This window comes from Naegleria fowleri (genome assembly GCF_008403515.1).
Source record: "Naegleria fowleri strain ATCC 30894 chromosome Unknown tig33, whole genome shotgun sequence".
In the NCBI taxonomy this organism is placed as follows: domain Eukaryota; phylum Heterolobosea; class Eutetramitea; order Acrasida; family Naegleriidae; genus Naegleria; species Naegleria fowleri.
This window is the reverse complement of record NW_025407965.1, coordinates 470,899-492,277: the sequence shown is the minus strand read 5'-3', so window position 1 is coordinate 492,277 and position 21,379 is coordinate 470,899. Positions and strand designations below refer to the sequence as shown.

General features: G+C 36.7%; 11 protein-coding genes across 11 annotated transcripts; 6 read left to right on the top strand and 5 right to left on the bottom strand.

Annotated features, from left to right (window-relative positions):
- Positions 1–14: 14 nt before the first annotated feature.
- On the bottom strand, positions 15–2,477 carry FDP41_003216 (uncharacterized protein; the record flags this gene model as incomplete). The annotated part of the gene is made up of 1 exon (XM_044706496.1): positions 15–2,477. The coding sequence occupies one exon, from the start codon at positions 2,475–2,477 to the stop codon at positions 15–17; it is 2,463 nt and encodes an 820-aa protein (XP_044562607.1).
- Positions 2,478–2,675: 198 nt separating this feature from the next.
- FDP41_003215 (uncharacterized protein) lies at positions 2,676–3,761 on the top strand (the record flags this gene model as incomplete). The annotated part of the gene is made up of 1 exon (XM_044706495.1): positions 2,676–3,761. The coding sequence occupies one exon, from the start codon at positions 2,676–2,678 to the stop codon at positions 3,759–3,761; it is 1,086 nt and encodes a 361-aa protein (XP_044562606.1).
- A 620-nt stretch (positions 3,762–4,381) lies between these two features.
- FDP41_003214 (uncharacterized protein) lies at positions 4,382–4,954 on the top strand (the record flags this gene model as incomplete). The annotated part of the gene is made up of 1 exon (XM_044706494.1): positions 4,382–4,954. The coding sequence occupies one exon, from the start codon at positions 4,382–4,384 to the stop codon at positions 4,952–4,954; it is 573 nt and encodes a 190-aa protein (XP_044562605.1).
- Positions 4,955–5,065: 111 nt separating this feature from the next.
- FDP41_003213 (uncharacterized protein) lies at positions 5,066–5,671 on the top strand (the record flags this gene model as incomplete). The annotated part of the gene is made up of 3 exons (XM_044706493.1): positions 5,066–5,338; positions 5,395–5,568; positions 5,627–5,671. 3 exons carry the CDS (start codon positions 5,066–5,068, stop codon positions 5,669–5,671), a joined length of 492 nt encoding a protein of 163 aa, XP_044562604.1.
- Positions 5,672–5,689: 18 nt separating this feature from the next.
- On the bottom strand, positions 5,690–7,257 carry FDP41_003212 (uncharacterized protein; the record flags this gene model as incomplete). The annotated part of the gene is made up of 2 exons (XM_044706492.1): positions 5,690–6,632; positions 6,695–7,257. The coding sequence occupies 2 exons, from the start codon at positions 7,255–7,257 to the stop codon at positions 5,690–5,692; spliced, it is 1,506 nt and encodes a 501-aa protein (XP_044562603.1).
- A 101-nt stretch (positions 7,258–7,358) lies between these two features.
- Positions 7,359–14,528, bottom strand: FDP41_003211 (uncharacterized protein; the record flags this gene model as incomplete). The annotated part of the gene is made up of 1 exon (XM_044706491.1): positions 7,359–14,528. One exon carries the CDS (start codon positions 14,526–14,528, stop codon positions 7,359–7,361), a length of 7,170 nt encoding a protein of 2,389 aa, XP_044562602.1.
- A 575-nt stretch (positions 14,529–15,103) lies between these two features.
- On the top strand, positions 15,104–15,451 carry FDP41_003210 (uncharacterized protein; the record flags this gene model as incomplete). The annotated part of the gene is made up of 1 exon (XM_044706490.1): positions 15,104–15,451. The coding sequence occupies one exon, from the start codon at positions 15,104–15,106 to the stop codon at positions 15,449–15,451; it is 348 nt and encodes a 115-aa protein (XP_044562601.1).
- A 434-nt stretch (positions 15,452–15,885) lies between these two features.
- FDP41_003209 (uncharacterized protein) lies at positions 15,886–16,605 on the top strand (the record flags this gene model as incomplete). The annotated part of the gene is made up of 1 exon (XM_044706488.1): positions 15,886–16,605. One exon carries the CDS (start codon positions 15,886–15,888, stop codon positions 16,603–16,605), a length of 720 nt encoding a protein of 239 aa, XP_044562600.1.
- A 106-nt stretch (positions 16,606–16,711) lies between these two features.
- FDP41_003208 (uncharacterized protein) lies at positions 16,712–17,311 on the bottom strand (the record flags this gene model as incomplete). Its single annotated transcript, XM_044706487.1, has 1 exon — positions 16,712–17,311. One exon carries the CDS (start codon positions 17,309–17,311, stop codon positions 16,712–16,714), a length of 600 nt encoding a protein of 199 aa, XP_044562599.1.
- A 538-nt stretch (positions 17,312–17,849) lies between these two features.
- Positions 17,850–19,315, top strand: FDP41_003207 (uncharacterized protein; the record flags this gene model as incomplete). The annotated part of the gene is made up of 3 exons (XM_044706486.1): positions 17,850–17,930; positions 18,007–18,298; positions 18,363–19,315. The coding sequence occupies 3 exons, from the start codon at positions 17,850–17,852 to the stop codon at positions 19,313–19,315; spliced, it is 1,326 nt and encodes a 441-aa protein (XP_044562598.1).
- Positions 19,316–19,352: 37 nt separating this feature from the next.
- FDP41_003206 (uncharacterized protein) lies at positions 19,353–21,371 on the bottom strand (the record flags this gene model as incomplete). The annotated part of the gene is made up of 5 exons (XM_044706485.1): positions 19,353–20,234; positions 20,295–20,414; positions 20,465–20,876; positions 20,927–21,194; positions 21,275–21,371. The coding sequence occupies 5 exons, from the start codon at positions 21,369–21,371 to the stop codon at positions 19,353–19,355; spliced, it is 1,779 nt and encodes a 592-aa protein (XP_044562597.1).
- Between the last annotated feature and the right edge of the window lie 8 nt (positions 21,372–21,379).

Here is a 21,379-nt window from a genome sequence, read left to right as displayed (position 1 = left end):
TAACGCTTCGAAATTCACTTGTTTTGTCCATCTTGATCCTGGCCCAATACTTTGAGGATGTATTGAATCACTCGATCGTTACTACTGAGAGTTAACTCCAAGTGACCCAAATCTTTGAACTTTTTAGCAAAGCTTGTTTCAGGGTGATACTTTCTTAACTCTTTGTAATGTCTGAGTATACATTGCTTGGGAATCACTCTATCATCGTCAGCATAAACAATGTAGATGGGAATGTTGAGCTTGTCATAGTAATCGAAAAAGTCAAAAGGTTTTTTAGATCCATAGACTTTCTTATTGATTTCTGGTCCATAATCATATGCTAAAAATCGTCCACTTGTACTCATTTGAATGAGATGCTCCACGACTTTGACTGAGGTTGCATTGAATGTATGGTAAACTAAATTATGGACATATTGGAACGGATTGTTTTGAGTTTTACCTCCTAACACAAGAGCACTGGCAAAAGCAGAGAATAGTGATCTCGTTGCCTTGTGATTGTTGATGTCTTGGATAAGTTTTGCAACTAGAATTTTCATTGTTTTTGATGTAAATCCAAAATAATTCCAGAATGGTAGTTTTCGAATGAGAGGAACTGTAAATGATAGGTAGTACAGTAAGGTTGGAATCTTTTGATGATTTCCAGCAGGAGAAAGCAGTATTGCCTTGTCAATATAATGTTCTTGATTGTGAGCTTTGCACCAAGACATGTAAGCCAGGATACAAGCGGCACCCATTGAATGAGCCACAACAACCAACTTGAAATTACTAGTCCCCAATTCTTTCTTTTTGATATCTCGTATTTTCTTAACAAAGCTTTTCACATCATAGAATGCATGCTCATTGATACTGAAATCCCAGTATTCTCTGGAAGTAACATTTTCTCGAGCATGTTTCAAGTGGCATTTGGCCAATCCATAACCTCTCAAGTTACCAAGAAATACATCATATCCATTGGCGGCACATGCTAAGCCGACATTTGGACTGCTGCCAATCCATGTAAAACCGCTATCTAAAATTCCATGTTGAAAGTAAACAGCTGTTTTGCTTTGAGCGTTGGGAATTCTGTTCAACTCCACTTTGTAGCCATCTTCTGTTGAACAAATGTAACTCTTTGATTTGAAACCATTGTCAATAATGACCTGACTTATGGATCTGTCGTCAATACCTCTTGTAGAGAGGAAATTAGAAAGTCTGAAAAGTAAAACACATTCCTTAATGGTTTTGAAATAATCTCTCATCTTGAATCGAATAAATAATCTTGCAGATTTTGCTAATAAATCAATACATTCAAAAACTGTGTCTATTAAATCCTCAAATAAACCTGTGGATTTCTTTTCATATAAATGTACTTTATCCGCTTCAATAGATGCTTTTTTAGAGTTAATTGGAGATTTAAACAAACTTGGTAAGTAAATAATTAGCATGATAAACCACATAAACATTTCACCAATGAAATTCAGAATTCTTGCTCCAAGCCTCTTTTCTTCATAAATTAGCTTGATATCTTCTCTCACGTCATCTTCAAAGTCGTAATCGAAATTAGCATCCAAATTTTCATAGTCCGTCCACTCGGAATCTACCATGCTTGCGGTACTACTCTCCACAGGAGGATACTCTGAAATAACATTGGCTCCACTACTTTCCACTTGTGTAGGAGTCACACAGCTTGTTGACAAGGTGTTCGGAGAAATTAAATGTCCAACACCGGATATCTTTTTCAATTTCAATGAGGATTCCAATATTTTTCGAAATGAATTCTTGCCAATCATAACGTGAGAAGATGTGGATGTGGGAAATAAGTTAGTAGTAGGTATTGGGTGCTGTTGTAAAATTGATCCAGTGTCAATGGTTGGGCTTGTATCGTCTTCTTTTGTCACATTCAATGAAAAACTATTTTTTCGAACGTTTGTGTTGATCAAATGGTCTGATTTATCAAACCGTACTTTCTTTTTTTCAGTTAGATGTTTTATATTGATGCTATCATTGCCGTGGTCTTCCGAAAAGGTATTTTGCCCAGTTAGAGACATTTCGTCATCATACCTTCCGAATATTCCGACTCCAACAGAAGAATCGTCATCATTAGATAATTTTGACATATCAAGATGAACTAAAGAGGCTGCAGAAGCAACTCTTTTCGGAAAGGCTTTTTGTTGCGCTAATAGTGTTTCATCATACCGACCTGGACGATGAAACACATACAATATAAAACTCACTAATAAATGAAGAAGATATCCAAACAATAAAAGTAATTCTCTAATCAACGTTTTCGAATATTCCGATGCAATATAAATTAAAGCATCTAGCAGTCTCACCAGTAGCCATGTTGATTTCTGATGTTTGTTGCTGTTTGGTGCTACTTCAATACTCTGATGATTGATAATATTTGTAAAATCATGATAATGATGGTGTACAGTCGGAGAGGACAATACAGAAGAATGATCGGAAGTTATGGAATTTGAACGAACGCGTGGAGGCATTTTTTTAATTCTCTTGTAATCTTCCAATGCCTCTTCGTGACTGCAAACGCCACAGACTCTTCTGTATAACAAGAAGAATGCAGATTTTGAGTCCTCCATTAGAATTCCAGCTGAATTCGGTGTTCATGTCCCTTAAATTCGCTTACGAATGATGAATGCTCAATTCTTCTCCTAACCCATGAATCGATGAATGAAAAAATGAATGTTCCAGTTTACGTGCGATTGATCGATCTGAATGATCATCCCAGAAGTAGTAGTAGTGGTGGCAATCTCAGCGGATCATCATTTCAAAACAATAATAATTATTCAAAATTGCAAGAGCGAATGAGAAAGAAGAAGCTTGATCAAAAAGCCTTTTCTTTGAATTTTGAACTCACGGGTACTTTGGGAATGTACAAGAATCCGATGCACAATAATGAAGGTTTTGACTTTCCATGGGATGTTAGAGTCAGCATTGCTTGTAATTGTATCATCATTAGTGATTATGGTAATAACCGATTACAAGTATTTGATGCAAAGACAAAAGAATTCAAAACAACTCTGAAATTCTCTACCGAGATTGATTGCCCTGCCAGTTTGTGCATAGAACAAGATTATGATGGACGAGATCGTGAGGCTCTACTTTTTGAATATGCTTTAACAGACGGAAATCGATACATTTGTAAATATGACTTTGAAAACCTTCTGAATAATTCAATGAAACAAGAGGTCACTCAAGAGTTATGGAAATCAAGCATATGTCACTGTCCTGCTGGAATAGCTGTTTGGAAAAAGACCCAACAATTACAGGATAGAATTGTTCTCGTATGTGATTATGACGATAGTGCTATCTATTTATTCAAATCTTGTTCTGGAGAATTTATTCAAACAGTTGAGTTGGATTCTCCTCTATTCAAAGTAGTTCATCCATTAGGAATTGATATTAGTGCAGAAGGATTGGTGTTTATTAGTCAAGGCTCTCCAAACAGCACAATTTTGATATTAAGGTATGATTACAAAACTGAGAAATGGTTAGTTTCGCAAGAAATCTCCGAAGCCAATGAACATTTTAAAATTCCAAGAGGCCTCGTTTTTGACAACATGTCCAAAAATTTGTTGGTTTGTGCAAGTGAAAGTAATACCATTCATGTGTTAACAGAGGATGGTAAATTCTGTAAAATGTTTGGACATGACAAGAAAGGTCAAGATGGCCTAGAGAATCCTGATGGAATATGGTTGAATAGCCAGACTGGAGAGCTATATGTATGTGATTATTCCAACCACAGAGTCCAAATTTTCAAATAATGAATGTCATCTCCATTGTTCACTTGCCTCGTCTGCACGTCCAATTCAACAACTTCATCACTCTAATTTTGAAAGTTATTCACAAAAGCTAATCTTCCAAGACCAAGTGAAAATCTTTAATAGTTGGCAATTTTGTAGTGAAAAGGGTTATGAAATTGACATAAAAAGGCCTATGCATTTGGTCAATAGATAGATTTATCACAAACCACCTTTATTAGTCGAACATCTTGAAGTTTTGGCAATTTGACTATTCTGAACAGTTTGTTGTGAGAGATTAGACCATTCACGGCTGTCATTCCTGCGCACACGACCAATGCAACGACACACTGTTGGAATACTTTTGAGTTTGTTCGCAAAATCTATTCTTCCAAGATCAAGTGAAAATCTTTCATAGTTGGCATTTTCGAATTGAAAATGATTGTGAAATTGACATAAAAAAAAGTTCCTTATCCAATTTAGTTCAACAGAAATAACATTGACCACCTTTAATGATCAACTATGGATCGAACACATGTAGGTACGATTTAGCCATGTACTACTAGTATTATTGAAGTTTAACTTTCCCAAAATTTACCATTCATTGCTAATTGTTCACACAACAAAAAGAAAACAAAGTACTGATGTCAAGTACCAACTTTCACTCCATCACCTCACAAGAACCAACGTCATCATCATGTCGTAAGAATCAAAAAACAAAACAAGAAACAAGAAAGACTTGTCATGGTATTCAAAAACCATCCTACACTTCTCCATTGACCTTTGTACCTTACCAATTTAAAAAATCACAGAGAAATCATTCGCCTTGTATTTTCGCTGTCTTTCGAAGAGCAAGGAAGATTACCACTCAACCGTACGAACAAGTGTTATTGGATGTCATGGTGATGAAAGAAGAACATTCCATTCAGACAAGATCTCCACCACCTTGTCATATCCAACCTCTCTCGAACACTACTAGGAGTATCAATGCTCATCTTGCATCGAATGAACAACAACTTCCAAATGAGCTGTTGTCAAGAGCATTCACGTGTCAGATGCACTCAGAGGACTCGCTCACAAGTGTTTCGTCCAATAACCATTCAAACAATCATGATGGTAATCATTCAGCATCATGCCCAGACTTGTACGACTCTTCTGCAAATAAGAAAAAAGTGATTCGAACGAGAATGCTTTCAATGCAAGAACTCTTAAATTGAGAACACTTATTTATTTTTCCAAATTTTCTCATCCTCATGTAATTTAAGTAAAAAATTGAATCAATAATAAACTAAGCGTCATCATCATCACTATTGCATTCATGACAAAAAATGAAGAACCACAGCAGATACACCGTCGTACCGCCAACCATCATTAATTTTGTGAATGATGACCACAACAATACGGATTCGTTTGTCATTGAATATTCGATTCATAAATGTCCCAATTTATTGAAATCCGATATGAAGAATATATTTCCAAAGATGAAACAACATTTTGACAAGTACCAATTGTACATTATTCCGACATTTCAGCCAGTTTCATGCTCCTTGTTTGTGTTCGATGAGAAGAGCGAGAAGGAGAAGGATGAAAAATTGAAACGGGTAGGTTGCATTAGGACTCTTTTGAAATGGTTGAAAATTAAATCCCGAACAAATAGTTCTTGCGATTTAGTGAAAAACTCAAAAGATTTATCGAACAGCAAACAAATTCAAAAGATTTAATGTGGTGTGATTATACGGATCCTGTGACAGGATATCCTGTACTTTCAGAAAGAGGAGGAATGCTGTACAGTGATGTGGATGGATGTGAATTCTTGTTAAAGAGCTATACTGTTGATTATTCATTAAGTGAATGTCGACTTATTTCACATCCTTTGTGGAAAACTCAAGTTTATCCTGCAACCTTTTTTACCACCTGTCCTCCTGAGAAGCTAGCTGGATTTTTTGAGAAATTTAGCAAACATTAGCATTTTGTTGTTGCGACAGCTGTTGTTTCAAATTTTCACATTCCTTCGTTTTTTCTTCCAATAATTTCTCAAGCTCAGCAATTCGTTGTTTAAGCATTTCAGTTTCAGAAAGTTTTGGTTTTGGAGGAGTTTTAGTGGTTGCTGAGGAAGGAGGTGGTTTCCAAAATGAATCTCCAAACACATTTCCTTTCTTTCCTTTTCCAAAGATATCAGGCTCTCCTGTTTCCAACACTGCATCTCCAACAACGTCCTCTTTTGTGGGAACGTCTTGATGAATGACCACGGTGCCACTGTCACTTCCAAGCCCCAATAGCATGGCCAATTCTTCATCAATTTCCTCACTATTTTCTTCACCGCCATCAGATAATTTTTCTTCATCTTTTTCATCACCATCTGATTCTAAATGGTAATCAAAACCATCTGTTTTAACAGTTAGCTCCGGAGAAGATGGAGTTCCAAGTGTGGACATCCATTTTTGAGCTTCTGAAATTGATGGACAAGCAAAGCTTTCTCTTGGTTCTTGTTCATTTGTGACTTCTAAAGTAAATGCTAATTGATGAATATTGTTTTTTTGAGCTGTCGTTGATCCAATTTTTAAATGTTCCACAAAGAATCTCTCTCGTGTAAAGTCTACCCTGCATCCAATAACATCTGCCACCTTTGACTTTTTATGTGATGTATAAAATAGTAACTGTTTGTTTGATAATTCTGCAAATATTACGGATGGTTTTTGATAGGTTTTGATATGATGTTTTTGATTTTTTCGGATGAGATAACCTTCCATAATACTTGTTTTCATTTTCGGAACCACTTCTTGTGTGGGTGACACCGCTCGTGTTTGAATATCTTTCTGAATTTTGCTTGTAACAAGTTCAGCACATAGACAATAAACATTATTCATAATTTTGTCACACCATTCTTTGGACTCTCTGCAAAATTTTCAAATGGTGGAATTTACAACATTACTCACAGTTAACATTCTAAAACTTACTCTTCCGAACCAAATATAAATTGTAATTCTGGTACAAAATAACTTTGTTTGGCAGAAGAAGATGAAGGAGAAACTGTAGAAGATGTTGTAAAACTCTCATTCACCGATAATTCCGATACAGAGACAAGCACTCGTTGAACACCCGATGAGAGTACTGTATATTTGGCACACGTAAAAGGTGTAATTTTAAACGTTAATGTATGTTCCGACTGTTTTTTCACTAAAAGGCTTTTTCCTTCCTTCAACCGAATACTACATTTCACCATTTGAGTGTTTGATGATGGTGATCCATGATGGGATAATGTGGTGGAAGATTTCTTTTCTACCAACATGTAAGCCTTTCCAGAATGGCCAACATATTGAAGAGAAGGATCATCATGGCCTGATTTTGATTGCATTTGTGTATGAATAATAGTGGAGGATGAGGAGGATGAGGAGGATTCGATCCAATCTCTGAGAATTGTGACGCCAACAAGTCGTTTTCGTATTTTTTTAACGTTGTTGTGTCCCTCCGAATCTCGAAACTCCGAACCTTCCAATACATCCGTCATAAAACGATTCATGCTTTGAAACACCTCAAAGAAAACATTCAAAAGACTGTTCCATGCTGCATTTGCAATTGTATCAACATTCATTTACTTGTGACAATTGAATATATTATGATTTAAATAATACTGGTATATCCTTGTTGTGAGTTGGATGGAAGTGAGGATCGTTGTTGTGCAAATGGATTAATTTCTTCAACAATCTCTTCTTCCTCGCCTTGATCTCTGTATGCTTCTGGATTGTTAATGGAATTCTCTTCTCCAACAATGGGTTCATCATCCATCACATCATACACTTCACCACTACTGCTACGACGAGGTCTTCTAAAGAGTTCACACAAGAATACAAATTGAACTCCATCCCAGAACAATGAAAAGACTTCTTTCCAGAAACCAATATTTGGAATAATATCAATACCTCTTGCCTTATACTTGACAAGTTTAACAATTGATCCAATACCAAGATATAATACCACTAAAATGAGTAAAATAATTAAAATAATTCCACCAGGACTAATTGCACTTTCTCGTGATTTTCTAATAATAAATGGTGTGGATACTTGTTGAAGTTGTCCATCCTTATCAGAGCGTAAAATGAGATTTACAATATAATCCTTATCACCATAAACATTAATTGAGAGTGGTACTTTTGAAGTACTATCTCCTTCTGCAAGAATTTGTAAATTAGATTTAGAATGAATGGCACACAATGTATGGAAATTCAAATTAGTAAAGATATCTTGATCTGACATTCCTGATAATTGATCACTCAAAGCATAACCCACAAATTTGTAAAAAGTATTTGCAGGTAAAGATGTTTGCAGTTCAACGTTGTAAATCGAAGGAACCTTATCATCAAAACTTTCAGAAACACGTGTCACTTTGTAAGGTACTGCTGGTGGTCTTGGATCATTTCGATTGGTAGATGCAAATACAGAATAATAGGAAGGCATTGAATCTCCCATTATCTTGAAATAGTAGATGGAATCAGTTGAAATTGATGATTGGTTCCATTTCAAAGAATATCTGTTGTTTGGAAGAAGAACATTATCAAAATCTTGATTGGAGGGCATTCTACCTTTGGCGGCATAGATAGATACGGTATCTCTAAGACTTGTTTCATCACATGCATCAAATTGAGCCAATAGTGCTTGACCTGTCTTTGGGCTGTACAATTCAAACTCATTGGCCCCAACAGAATAGACTGAGTAAGAGTCTTGAATTAAATAAATGGGTTGATCTTTGGCTGTCACTACAAGTTCATATTGAACCACTCGATCTGTACATGCAACGACTTCAATAAATAAATTTTGTCCTGCTGCCATATTTTGGAAATTCAACGTGACACTATTTGCATACTTTGGATTAGATTTTCCTGAGATTGAATAACTCGAATTTTGATAGGCAGTCACCTTAATACAATCATCCACTATGTTGTAGACACGAGTTCTAATGAGCATTCCAGTAGCAGGAGTACTTCGAAGAGCAAGAGTATATCGAGAGGTCACTAATGGTGTCGTCAAACCGCTACGAGGAACTCCTGATCTCAATACACCTCTCATGGTTTGGAATGATAAATAAAACGATGAAGGTACAACTCCATAAATAGCCAATGACCAGACTCCAGTTGCAAAAACATCTGGATTTCCAACTTTTGTCACTAGAATACCATTTCCTCGTCGTTGAGTATCAGAAGAGAGCATGTAACTCTGTGAATTTGGGAATGTATCATTGGTATTCAAATACATTTGCGTTTGTCCATTGAGATTGGTCGTTGCAATCACGACTTGTTCGGCCTCAGCTGGAACCAAGATCTTGTAGTGACGAACAGCATTGGTATTAACAGTGTCCATAATTTGTCCTCCATCGTACACATACGAGTAGAGTGTTGAAACAGTAAGAGAGAATTTGGTTTGAGTCACGGGTGAGGCATACACAGAAATGTAATACGTGCCAGGAATGGCTCCATCAATTTCAATCGTATCGTCACCAAAGTTTTTAGAATGCCATGTGTGATGTTCTTTCGATGGATAAGGTTCCATACTCACATACAGATCAGCATCTGATGGATAGGCGGATAATACAGACAGATCCAATTTCAACTTTCCTTGATTTTCAAGATTAAATTTGTATCTCTTATAGGTTCCCATTTCAGCAACTCCAACAATGGGACTGTTTTCAGTGAGTTCCAAAACACGATCCATTCCATAAACAATCAAATCGAAAAGAGCATTGGAAAAACCATGAACTCCAATATATAATTCTCTGACATTGGGTCCAATTTGTTCTTTTGGAATGACTAAATTTTCAACATCCAGAGAGAAGGAACGCCAATCATAATTATTGATGGTAGGTTTGGAATTATTCTTACTCACATAAATGTCTGCATCTCCATAATTCATGTAAGCGACGATATTTACATCTGTTAAATTACTATAAGGTGGTAAGGTGTAAACAAAGTACACATAGTAATTCACTCTCACATAGTTATTGGTATTCATTGTTGAATCTAAAAGTATTCTTGGACGTTGATTGGTAAAAGCAGTCATGGAGAAAGTACCTGAAGCAAGAGTGTGAACAGCACAATAATACCAACCAATCTTGGATGAGGCTGGAATAGTGGCTAAAATTTCACTTCCTGTATTCTCACCAATAAAATCGTACTTGTTTCGATCGGGATGAGAATTTGTTTGACTGCAAAACAATTCAGCTCTCAAACCATTGTTTGTCTTTGCGCTGAAAATTAAGTGATTAGCAGAAAATCCATAAAAGAATCCAAAATAGTTCCAATCTCCAATACTGCTTGTAAGTTGAATTGGAATACCATCTTCAAGAATGGTTACTTCATCAGAGGACATGACCGTTAATTCAAATTCTGTCTCTGATCCATAACCTCTCACTGCGATATAATACCAACCAATTCTCCAGCCTGCATCTGTAGGTTTGATCACAAGAGAGTCCACACTCTTGGAACGAGCAGCAAAGTTGTAATTACTTAGACCTGGATATAAATTGTTGTCATCGGTGGATACGAAAATATCAGGATCACCAACAGCATTCAAAGGGTTCACAGTAATCGTCACTGAGCTTTGATGAGTCAATTTGAATTTGTAATAGGCAGATTCAGCAACTTGCACACGTCCACCCAACGATACTCCATGCATTATGGTAGAAATAGAGTCATTTCTTGTGGCAATAATGGAATAGAGTGCATCACTTCCAAATGCTAAAGTGTTAATATAGTAAGTGGAGCTTGGTTTGAAACCACTATCTGTGGTTTTAGCTTTGATGACTTCCACTGAGCTCGTATCACTTCCCCACATGTGATTAAAACTTGTAGGTTGCGTATCAGTACTCATGTATGCATCTGGATCACCACTAATTGGAGATACAGTTACTGTGAAATCATTATTTCCATCAAGTTGATAAGTAAAGTACGAAGATTCGAGAGCCTTAGTCGAAACAAGTTGAGGTTGTCCATCCTTAAGCTTGATAGAAGTTCCAGATTTGACGGCCAAAATGCTGAACTCAGTCAAGTCGTTATTATTCACACCACAAACACCCACATAGTATGGTCCATCAAAGTATTTCGAATCCTGTCTTGAGAAGGAAATGATATCAAATCCATGATTACTACTCTTCATTGCAAAATTATTTGGAGAGGCAGGGTAACTCTGTGCAATATATAAATCCACATCGCCTGAGAAAGGAGTCACAATAAAGGACAAAGTAACTCCCTGTCCAAGTGGTTCAGATGCAAATGTAAATTGTGCACATGGAATACTTTGATTGGTAAAGGCGATCAATGATTGTCCATCAATCAAGTTATTCGTATGATCAATTCCAAAATAGAGTGGTTGGTAAGCAGTGGATAATCCATTCCATTGATTCACAGCAATCACATTAATAATGTATCTTTCAGAGGAGCGAACAGGAACATCATAGAAAAGAATTTCAGGACGATCAGGAGGTAAGATTATTTGACCAATAAGAGTGGCCTCTCCATTCGTAATGGCACAAATGGTTTGCATGTTCACTTGAGCAGGATCCTCTTTGGCAGAAAGAACACGTTTGTAAACAAAATACATGTAACTAGTAGTTGTATCATCATCATCTTGAATGGTTGGAACAAGAAGTCGCTTTGAGGAAATACTAATGAGAGGACCTTCTGTGAGAATTCCATTATTCTTTGGTTTTGGTCTTTTATCAGATCCAGTTGTGGCATAAATTGTGTAAATATTACTGGTGGATAATTTAGAAGTTCCAATATAATAAAAAGTAGATGTTTCAGACCTGTTAGTGGTGACCAATTGTGAGAAAGGTCCATGAGCAACAGAAACATAGGAATTATTCGTTGGATTTGGTTGTGAGTTCATATTTGAAACATAGAAGGGCATGGCAGCATTGTCGGTACAACTCTCTAACACAGCAGTTAATCCTGCAGAATTTTTCACACTAAATACTCGGAAGAAATCTTGTTGATCTGGATAGGCAAACACTTTGTTGGGTGAATCAGAGGTTAAGAAAATAGGAGCACCCGATTGTTCTACAGTCACATGATATCTTGCTAATCCTCTGTAAGAAAAGACATTAATATAGAGTGGCTTGGTTCTCACGAGATCATTGGCATTCAATTTGACAAACAAATCCTCATTTCCTTGAGCAGACCATTTGTAATTGGTTGCATTCGGATAGGTATGATCTTGATCAATATATACAGCAGTAAATGCTCGGTCTCCTGTCAGTGAATTCACATACACAAAATAATCCTTATTTGCTGTGAATGGAGTTTGATAGAGGAAGAGTGATCCTCTCTCACCACAACAGGTAGACTCTCCAATGGTCGGAAGTCCTAATTTGAGTTCAGCCTGATAAGCCATATAGGAAGAGTGAATAAAGTACGTTGAATCCTCAACTCCATACACTCCATAGACCCATTCACCAGCATTTGCACTCTCAGGGGTCATTAAAATAAAGTTACCAGGATATTTGGTATCGATGTAGGTATAGGAAGAGTCAGAGGGATGAATCGTACTATTACTCACATAGAGTCGAGTATTGCCTTCAATAAGAGTCACTCCTCCCACCACTCCATAGTCACCTGGGGCAACAGAAGTGTAGTAATATCTGAATTGTCCTTTTGGAACTGTGTCTAAAAGAGGAACACCATATGAACCCAAATTCATGTAATTGGAAGAGACCACTAGAGTATACGATGTGTTTGGATAGAATGTGAAAACTCCAATAAAGTAATTTCCAGGTTGTGCATTGGTAATGGTAATCACATCATCTCCCAAAGTTATTCCATGATAATCATAGTCTTGAGGTCCAGGTTTTGGATTTGTACGTGATACATAAATGTCTGGATCATGTGAATCATAACCAGGTTGAAGATTAAAAGTGAGTGAACCCCGATTCGACTGATAATATTTGTAATATTGTGTATCTCCACTATTGTCTAGCAGACCAGAAACAGGAACTCCACTTTCAAGTTCAATGGTATTTCCTTGACTGTAAGCAACAATAGAAAATGTAGCAGAAGTGTATCCATAAATAGCAATAAATAATCTGCCAGTAAATTTAGAAGAATGTCTTTGAGCAGCATTTGCAGGAATGTGAATAAATTCAGATCTTGAAGTTGACATGGAATGCCAATCATAATTACTTTTAGAGACATCCTCACTAATGGAGACATACATGTCTGCATCTCCTGACATGGAAGTAAGAGAAATACCAACAGCGACATCATTGTTGGCAATTGGGAAAACGAATACTTTTTGTTTTTTGCTTCCAACTGTGGATGAATATTCGACAGCATCCAACAATTCAGTGTAACTGTTTTTAGTGGTCGCTGTAATGGTGTAGTTGGTATTACTGAGTGAAGTCACTGAAATGTAGTAAGGTCCAGCTGGAGAATCATCCTTGTGAAGAACAATAGAACCACCAACAAGTGCTCCGACAAGATCATGAGAAGTCTCACTTGGATTTCTAAATGTTCTACTTCCGTAGACAACCAATTCTTCTCCGGAACGAGGAGTTACAATGACATCCAATTCGGTTTTTCCTCCCTGTGTATTGGCCTCTACATAAAACATGTAATAATCGACCTTATTGGCAATTAGACCCTTTGTGATTGGAATTCCATTGGAGAGTCTGGCATTGGAATAAGTGGTGGTAATTAACAAAAAGTATTCAACATCGAAAAATGAATCATCTTCAATTCCAATGTAGAACCATCCACTCAATAATTGTGATGAATCGGAAACAGTGATTGTACTCGTTCCAGAACCCTCCTCTTTCCAATCAAAGGATGTCTTGCTTGGATATTCATTTGTTTTTGAAATGTAAATATCTGGATCACCAAAGAAAGAAAGCTTATTACATGTAAATTGAATAGTATCTACATATGTTGCTACAAAGAATTTAAAGTAGGTCTTTCCAGAGGATGGAATTTTGTCATACACACGTAAACCATCTGCAACCAATCCTTGTGTGGAAATTGAAGAAATTTGTAAATTGAATTGAGTTCGTTCATTTCCTCTTCCAGTGACAGCAATATAATAGGTTGTTGGTGAAGGAGCATTGATGAATATATAATCATCTCCAATGGCTTCTTTTTTCCATTGAGCATTGTTTGGTCCTGGTTTTGTATTAGTGGTACTCACATAGAGATTTGGATCTCCAAAAAGAGCATTCACTGAAATTGAGAAATAACCAGCAGAAGATGCCACATAGGTGAAATATAGAAATTGGTTGGGCTCTACAAATACATTCTGAGGTAAACTTTCCGATATAAATGTTGGAAGGTCTGAATTTAACACCAAAATTGAAAATAATGCTGGTTTTTGATATCCATGAACCGCAATGTAATAAGGCCCACCAACTTTATATCCTGCACTCTGCTTGTTAATGGTCACAGTATCTGTTCCACTTTGTACTGTGGATGACCATAGATATGAGGTTGGATCATTAATATCTGGAAGTCTTGATGTGGAAATGTATAAATCAGCATCTCCTGAGATTGGTGTCACAATAAATGACAAGGAAGAATTTGGGGAAGCTAAATCAGGAATATTGGTAATGTAATAGTATTGAATGGCATTCCCTTGCACAGTACCATTTGTTGCTTGATTGGTTGTGAGAGTGATGAGAGCTTGGGCATTCACATAAGTTAAAAGAAGATTTGTAGTGATGATCAGTAAGAGACTGATAATGGCAAGGTGGTGATGAGCCTTGCCATTTTTCAGATATGAATGAGAACAAGAGGATGAAGAAGAAGAACGAATCATTTCTTCTTCTCAAAAATTGATACTAATAATTTAAAAAGAATGTAGGTGATGATGTGTCGATATGAGTCGGAGATGCTGTTGTGCTGTTGTTGGTAAACTTCCGAAATTCTCTTGATGATTCACTTGATGCAATACAGTGATGATCACTCCAATTTGTTCGAATGGACAATCAAGGAGAACGGAAGCTCGAGTCTCGAAATATTTTTTCGATTTGAAAGATTTTATTCGGAGTTGGTTCTCTGGCTTTGCGGATCAAGTCTGCTCTGTTCTCTTGTTCTACATCTATTTCCTCTTTTCATAAGCATGTGGCTATTGGCATGGCTTACACATGTTATTAAGTTCATGTAAATTCTACAAACGAAGTGAATGGATCAAAAAAGTACACTTTCTTTATCGTATCGACAGGTCCAGATTTTGAATATTCATCGAAGTGGGCACCGCGGAAGCCTTCAAATTTATTGGTGAAATGCGTTGTAAGCGAATCGTGAAGCTGCTCACTTTTGAAAATTTCGTTGGCTTGTAAAACACTGAAATGTTTTGCTGAAAAAAATATTCACAACTCACAACCAGTAAACATGGCTCCAAAGATTACCAAGTCCCAATTGATTTTGTTGGTCAAGCCTGACCTCCCAGACGGTCCAGAGGATGAAACCGCTGAACAAATGAACCAAAGAATGGATCAACACTTGGCTGATTTGGAAAAGAGAATCAGAGATATCAGCATTGAATTCTTGGAATGGGGTGAAATCAGAAAGGAAGATTTTGCTTTCGGTTTGAAGGTTCTCCGTGTTGTTGCTACTATTCACGACGATTCAAAGGTATCCTTGGACAAGGTTACTGGTTTGTTCTACAATGAAGAGGAAGATGAACCAGTCATGGAAGGTGTTTCCTCATGCGAAGTTGAAGCATGGAACAAGTTGTAAATGAAATAAACTCATTCAACATCAATTTGTTTCATTCTTAAATGTAAAACATTCGAACCAATTACTATGATGATTTTAATTGAGAAATTCGAAACAGGTCATGATGGTTGTGTGATTGTATGAAGATCCTTTTATCGGCTTACGATGGCTTAAAATTTAAATTGAAAAACAAAATTTATTTTAAAAAAATACACAGCTCGTCAAAGCTCGTCGTGGCATTCCAACTCTCTCCAAATTTTCTTGTTCTGTAACAGGACAACTAGATTCGCTTGTACAAGTTGAACGTTCTGTTCTCATAGATAAATTATTTTTCACCTCCAATCCAACTAGAGCACATCCGCTTCCCTTATTTATCATCACACGGTTTCCTCATCCACAAATTAGAAGAATATATTAGAAAACAATTCTGATTATTATTAATTAACAATTAAAAAATGTCTAATGTGACCAATGCTGATATCTCTTCACTAGAGACCAAGGAAAATTCAGCTGCAACTTCATCATCAACGACATTTGCTACAAATAATCATGCCGTTGCTGCAGAGAATGAAGAATTGGATGAATCCACCACAGACCAATCCAATAACCCTGAACTCCTTGAGAAACTGAAACAAGTACAACAAAAGATAAAATTACTGACAAGCAAAGATGAAGGTAGAGATGAGCTCCTCCAAAATTATATTAAAGGATACAAGGAACAGATATCATTATTTGAAAGTTTAAAACAGCGAAAGCTGTTTCTTGCTACTCAATTTAGAGAATTGCAAATGAGAAATATTGAAGAAACATATAACAGTGATGTACAACAAGCAAAATCTGATTATGAGAATGATATAAGCACATATATTGAAAAGTTATTAAATCAGGCGCTAGAGGAAGAAAAACGGATATCTGAAGAACTGAAAGGCATCACTCCCACCCGAAAAGAGGGATCTGATTCTGCACAAAATGAAGAAGACAAAAAACCTGGAAGAAAACTCACCCGAAATAGAAGAGGTGCAGCATCCAACACGGAAAAGTGGTCCAATGTCATCAACATGTCATATGAAACCTATAGCAAAAAGAAGAGATTGCCTTGGTCTTTGGAGGGAATGAACTTCCAATTATCAACAGATGAAATTAATCAAGACTTGAAGAAGATGAAATATAATTAGGAACCATTCGTCCCCTACCAATAATGCATAATACATGTATTAACGCAATGTAAAATTTATTATGATGATACATTGGTTCTCTTATTATTTACATGAAACACCCATTTTAAAAGTTGAATTGAGCTTTGCTGAAATCCATTCCGTCAAAATTAATGTTGGGATGCATTTCTTTGAGTCGACGAATATTCTCTTGTCTGAGTCGATCTTCAGACGTTGGATTCCCAGTGGCCTTAGCTGCTTGATCGAACAGCATCTTTTCAACAGTTTGTCTCATCTCTGGACCTAAATCAGATAAGTTAGCTTGAGGTGTATCAATTTGAGAGGTATCAATTTTCGGATGTCCATCCATCACACAATCCCACCAAGTTCCGACCGTCTTTTGTAAATTAATTATTAATTCTTTTTTGTCCTCAATTTGCCAATAACTCTCATCTTCGTCAATTTCTTTACACAACTTTCCTTCAATTATTGGTGTATCAAATCCAGCAACAGTCACTTTGATTGATTTTGGTTGGAAAATGACCTTAACTGATTTGGTTGTAATTGGTTGAGAAAAAGGAATCACAACCATCAATGACGAAATATCCTGTGTCCACTTATAATTTACATTTTCGAGATTGGTTGGACCTGTTGCTCCTCCCTGAACAGGTTTGATTAGATTAGCTTTCTCCGATGATGACGATGATCCTGATGATGATGAAGACATTTTTTTGGTAGTGCAACAAATTCCGATTCCGAAACCCTTCTGAATTCTGCTTTATATTTACTTTATTGGACTCTCTTCAATGTATTAACCTCTTGGACATGATCTCGTTCCTTTTATGCCTCTTCTTGTCAATGAAAAGTGATTCATACCTGATGGATGGTTTCTAAAGGTCCAGAAAGAGTTGATCTTTTCCTCATATTGAGTGGACACACACCACCCTCTCATGAACCTTGCTAATGTTTTCTAATCTCGTTCACCCTCATCGGCCACACCACCCTCACATGAACCATATTCTCTCTCATCTCTTCAACACTCTCGTAACCACCAATAAGAGGTGATCTTTTTGTCTCATCTCTCTCTCTGCAAAAGCCTTTTCAATCCTCGTCAAACCTCTCACTACGATTAAACCAACATCATCATCACCTTAAAAAAAACAATTCAATAGACAAACAACCAAAAAGCGAATTGGATCATCATCTACAACAACCACAACCACAACAACACCATTACTTGAGTAGCAATAAAAGTAGTAGAAACGATGAAAATATTTGAAGTCAGTGCGAGTGGTCTGGGACCTGGTGGGATTTGTTATCAAGTGATGGAGGTGGTTGGAACCAAGGTAGGTCCTCTTTGATATGTCCGTAAATAACTTTAATACTATTTCAATGAACGGGTTGCTTCTTTCCCATGAATAGTTTTATTGCTTGTTGGGTCAAAGAGCTTCCTCTTCAAAACCTAATGCAGTCTATATATTCGACATGGTGAAAAAGGAATGGCAAGAAATTGAAAATCCAAAAGGTGCAGGTCCAACGCCAAGAGCAATGCCTGCTTCTTGCGTAGTCGGAAATAAGATTTACGTTTTTGGAGGCTACTCTCAAGCAACGCCAGTAGCCAATCATACAGTTTATAACGGAATGTACTCTTTTGATATAGAGACTAATACATGGACTCATATTGAGTGCAATGGATTGTGTCCAGATCCTCGAGGTAAGTGTTTTTAAGAACTGAATGAAACCTCATTGTCACAACCTGTCACAAATTGTATTTAAAGCTGGTGCTCAAATGTGGCAATACAAGGGCAAGATTTATCTTGTAGGAGGATGTCAAGGTCGACAATTGTATTTTACCAGTCTGTATGAATATAATATCGAAGAAAATATTTGGAAAACTGTCGAAACCAAAGGATATGTTTCTCTTAGTTCAGAGTTCAACACAATTGTAAATTCATCAAACCAAAACGAATCTAAGACTCAATGTCCAGAGAGATTTTGTTGTTTCTCTGCGAGTGCTATTGAAAATCTAGTGTACATATTTGGAGGATTGTTTGCGCATGAAGAAATGGACAAACATACAGCATCAAATGCAATGTTTGTTCTTGACATGGAAACGCTTGAATGGGTCAAGCCTGTTTTTGCAGATGATAATAATATTGTTCCAGGAGCGAGAGCGTCACACACCATGACAACTGTTGGTCCAAATTTGATCCTTGTTGGAGGATGTAATGTGGTCAATAATACTGATTATGATCAGCATGTATATCTTTTCAACATTCTCGAGAGAAAATGGTACCGTCTGACTGATTTCTTTTTCGGTTCTCACATGCCAAAGCTTGTTGGACTTGCTTCAGCTTATTGTAAAGAAACAAAAGAAATTTTCTATCTTGGAGGAAAAGGGTCAGACGATGTTCTGAAGAATCATTTCTACCTTATTGACACTAAATTGGTGAAACAAATTAATGATTACTCGTTTGAGCCCTCAACATCAGAAAGCATCAATCGAGCTCATAGAAAATCTATCAGAGCTCTGGAGGATATAAAGACAAAAGACAAGACAGCGTTCAATAGTTACGGAACAAGAGATAAACGAAGCAAATCATCGGCTGTCGCTTACTCTCCTCTCCCTCAGCAAGACACTGACGAGGATGACAGTGGTCTTTTGAACGGAGATATTAAAACTAACAGAAGAAGGACTGTTGGTTCAATAACAAAATTATTCAGAAAGTAAAAAGGGTCTCATTTATCTTGAGAATTTGTACAAAACTTTATCTTTTTTTCTTTGATGCTTTCAAGAGGGTAATTGCTTCATCGTCCGAATCATCTGACTCTTCATCAATTCCAATGGCATTCATGACGCTCGTCAGTGTCTCTTTCTTGCTTGAGCTTGGAGGTGTTGTGTTAATCATTTCTTCCTTTTTCTGCTTTGGGGTTGATGCAGTGAAATCTTGGGCCTTCGCAGACTTGGGAGAGGTTACTTCATCATTGAAATTCATGGACTCTTGTGCCAAAGGAGGGGGAGAGGAGAAGTTTGAGGGAATGATGGATGTTGAGGTTTTGAGTACTTTTGCTTTCTTAAATCTTTTTGCATTAAATCCTGTATATGAGTTTTGTGATGCTGGTTTTTCATCCTTTACCTTGATAAGGTTGATATATTCAACAATAATTTTAGGAGCATCATCATCGACCTCATCGTGAGATCTCTCTTGTTTGACAGAAACTTTCTTTTCCTGCTTGGCCTCTGCTTTTGGTGAAACCTTCTTGGGGTTTTCTTCGTCAACAACTGACGATTTTGCTTCCGATTCTAGAGCTTCTAAGGAAAGAGGTATTTCAATTCCTTTTCTCTTTTTGGTATTTGTATCATCTGAGGAAGGTTTAACTTTCTTTGGAGGAGTCTCTATTGTTGTGGGTTGAGCCAATTCATCATCTGTGGCGTCTTCATCCACTACTGTCGGTAGTGATATTTCTTTTCTCTTAAGACTCTCTGGTTCAGTTTTAATCTGTACTGGTTTAGGAATAGATGGTGTTTTCGTGATTTCTAAATGAGAAATATCCTTGGACAATATTGTAGCTAAAATGTTTGTATTTGTGAAAAATTGGAATCCATAGTATTGCAATTTGCTTAATTGGTCAGTAGTTAGTGATGAAGGCTGAAAGCATGAAATATGTTATCACCTATCTATTGAACATATGTTTTAGAAACAACTTACATCGTCCACCAGAATATGACAGTTGCAATATGTCTTCACAAACGTGTCATCGATGGCTTCATTAGAAACATTAGAGATTTTTCCTCCTCCGGTTTCAACAACTAGTGAGCTTTTTTGAAACTATTATATGAATTAACAGTTAGAATTATGGATGAATATTTGTGACTTACCATGGCATCATTGAATACCAAAAAATGTTTTCCATTCAGTATATTTTTCCGTTTTGGATCTTGTTTTAAGTCTGGAGGAAATTGCAAACCAATATCCTTCCATCCACTCTTCTCAGACGATGGTGCAAAACTATCTGGATCAGGTAACTTTATATTTGAGGAATTGCCTGTTGTGAGGGTTTTTTCTAATTCGTCTACAAATGACATTGTGACAATAGGAATGCAAAGCAGCAGAGCTAGAGCAAGCTTTTCAGTAATAGCAAAATCTGATTCATTCACAATAAGGTGAGTACAGTGAGGCGACCATATCGTAGCATATTTGGCATCAATTGTTTTACACTGGTTCGCAAGCTTTTTTCTGTCTTTTTGGTCAATTCTTGAAACGCAAAACACAACAAGTTGATAAGAAGCTCTAAAAAAATTATTAAATATCTTCTTCGAACCAGTTCATGGTATACGTACGTGTAGACTGATTCATAAACTCCAAAACGAATTGTTGTGTCATCCACAATCTCTATTTTGTTGTTTTCCCCAATTTTTTCGTAATTACCATTTTTCAAGACAAACGTTCCATATTTTGAATAGTCGGTCAGTGATAATATTGGTCTAATGATTGGATCTGATTGTGTTTGTATTAAAACTTGTTTTACATTTACATCCTCCATAGAAAATACGGCATGCTTTCGGGAAATGCTCTTATCGTTATCGACAAAGATTTCGCATTCATCGCCTATTCTCAAAAAAATCGTGATTATTTTGAAATTTTTCGTTGTAAATCATAGATAAAGGATCATGATCACAGAAACATACGCTTTCGTCCAACGGTATAGTTTTTATTCGGAATCAAATAGACACGGTTTTGAGACGATGAAGCATCCGATGACGCAGCGCAAGATAGAAGCCACATTTTTTTTC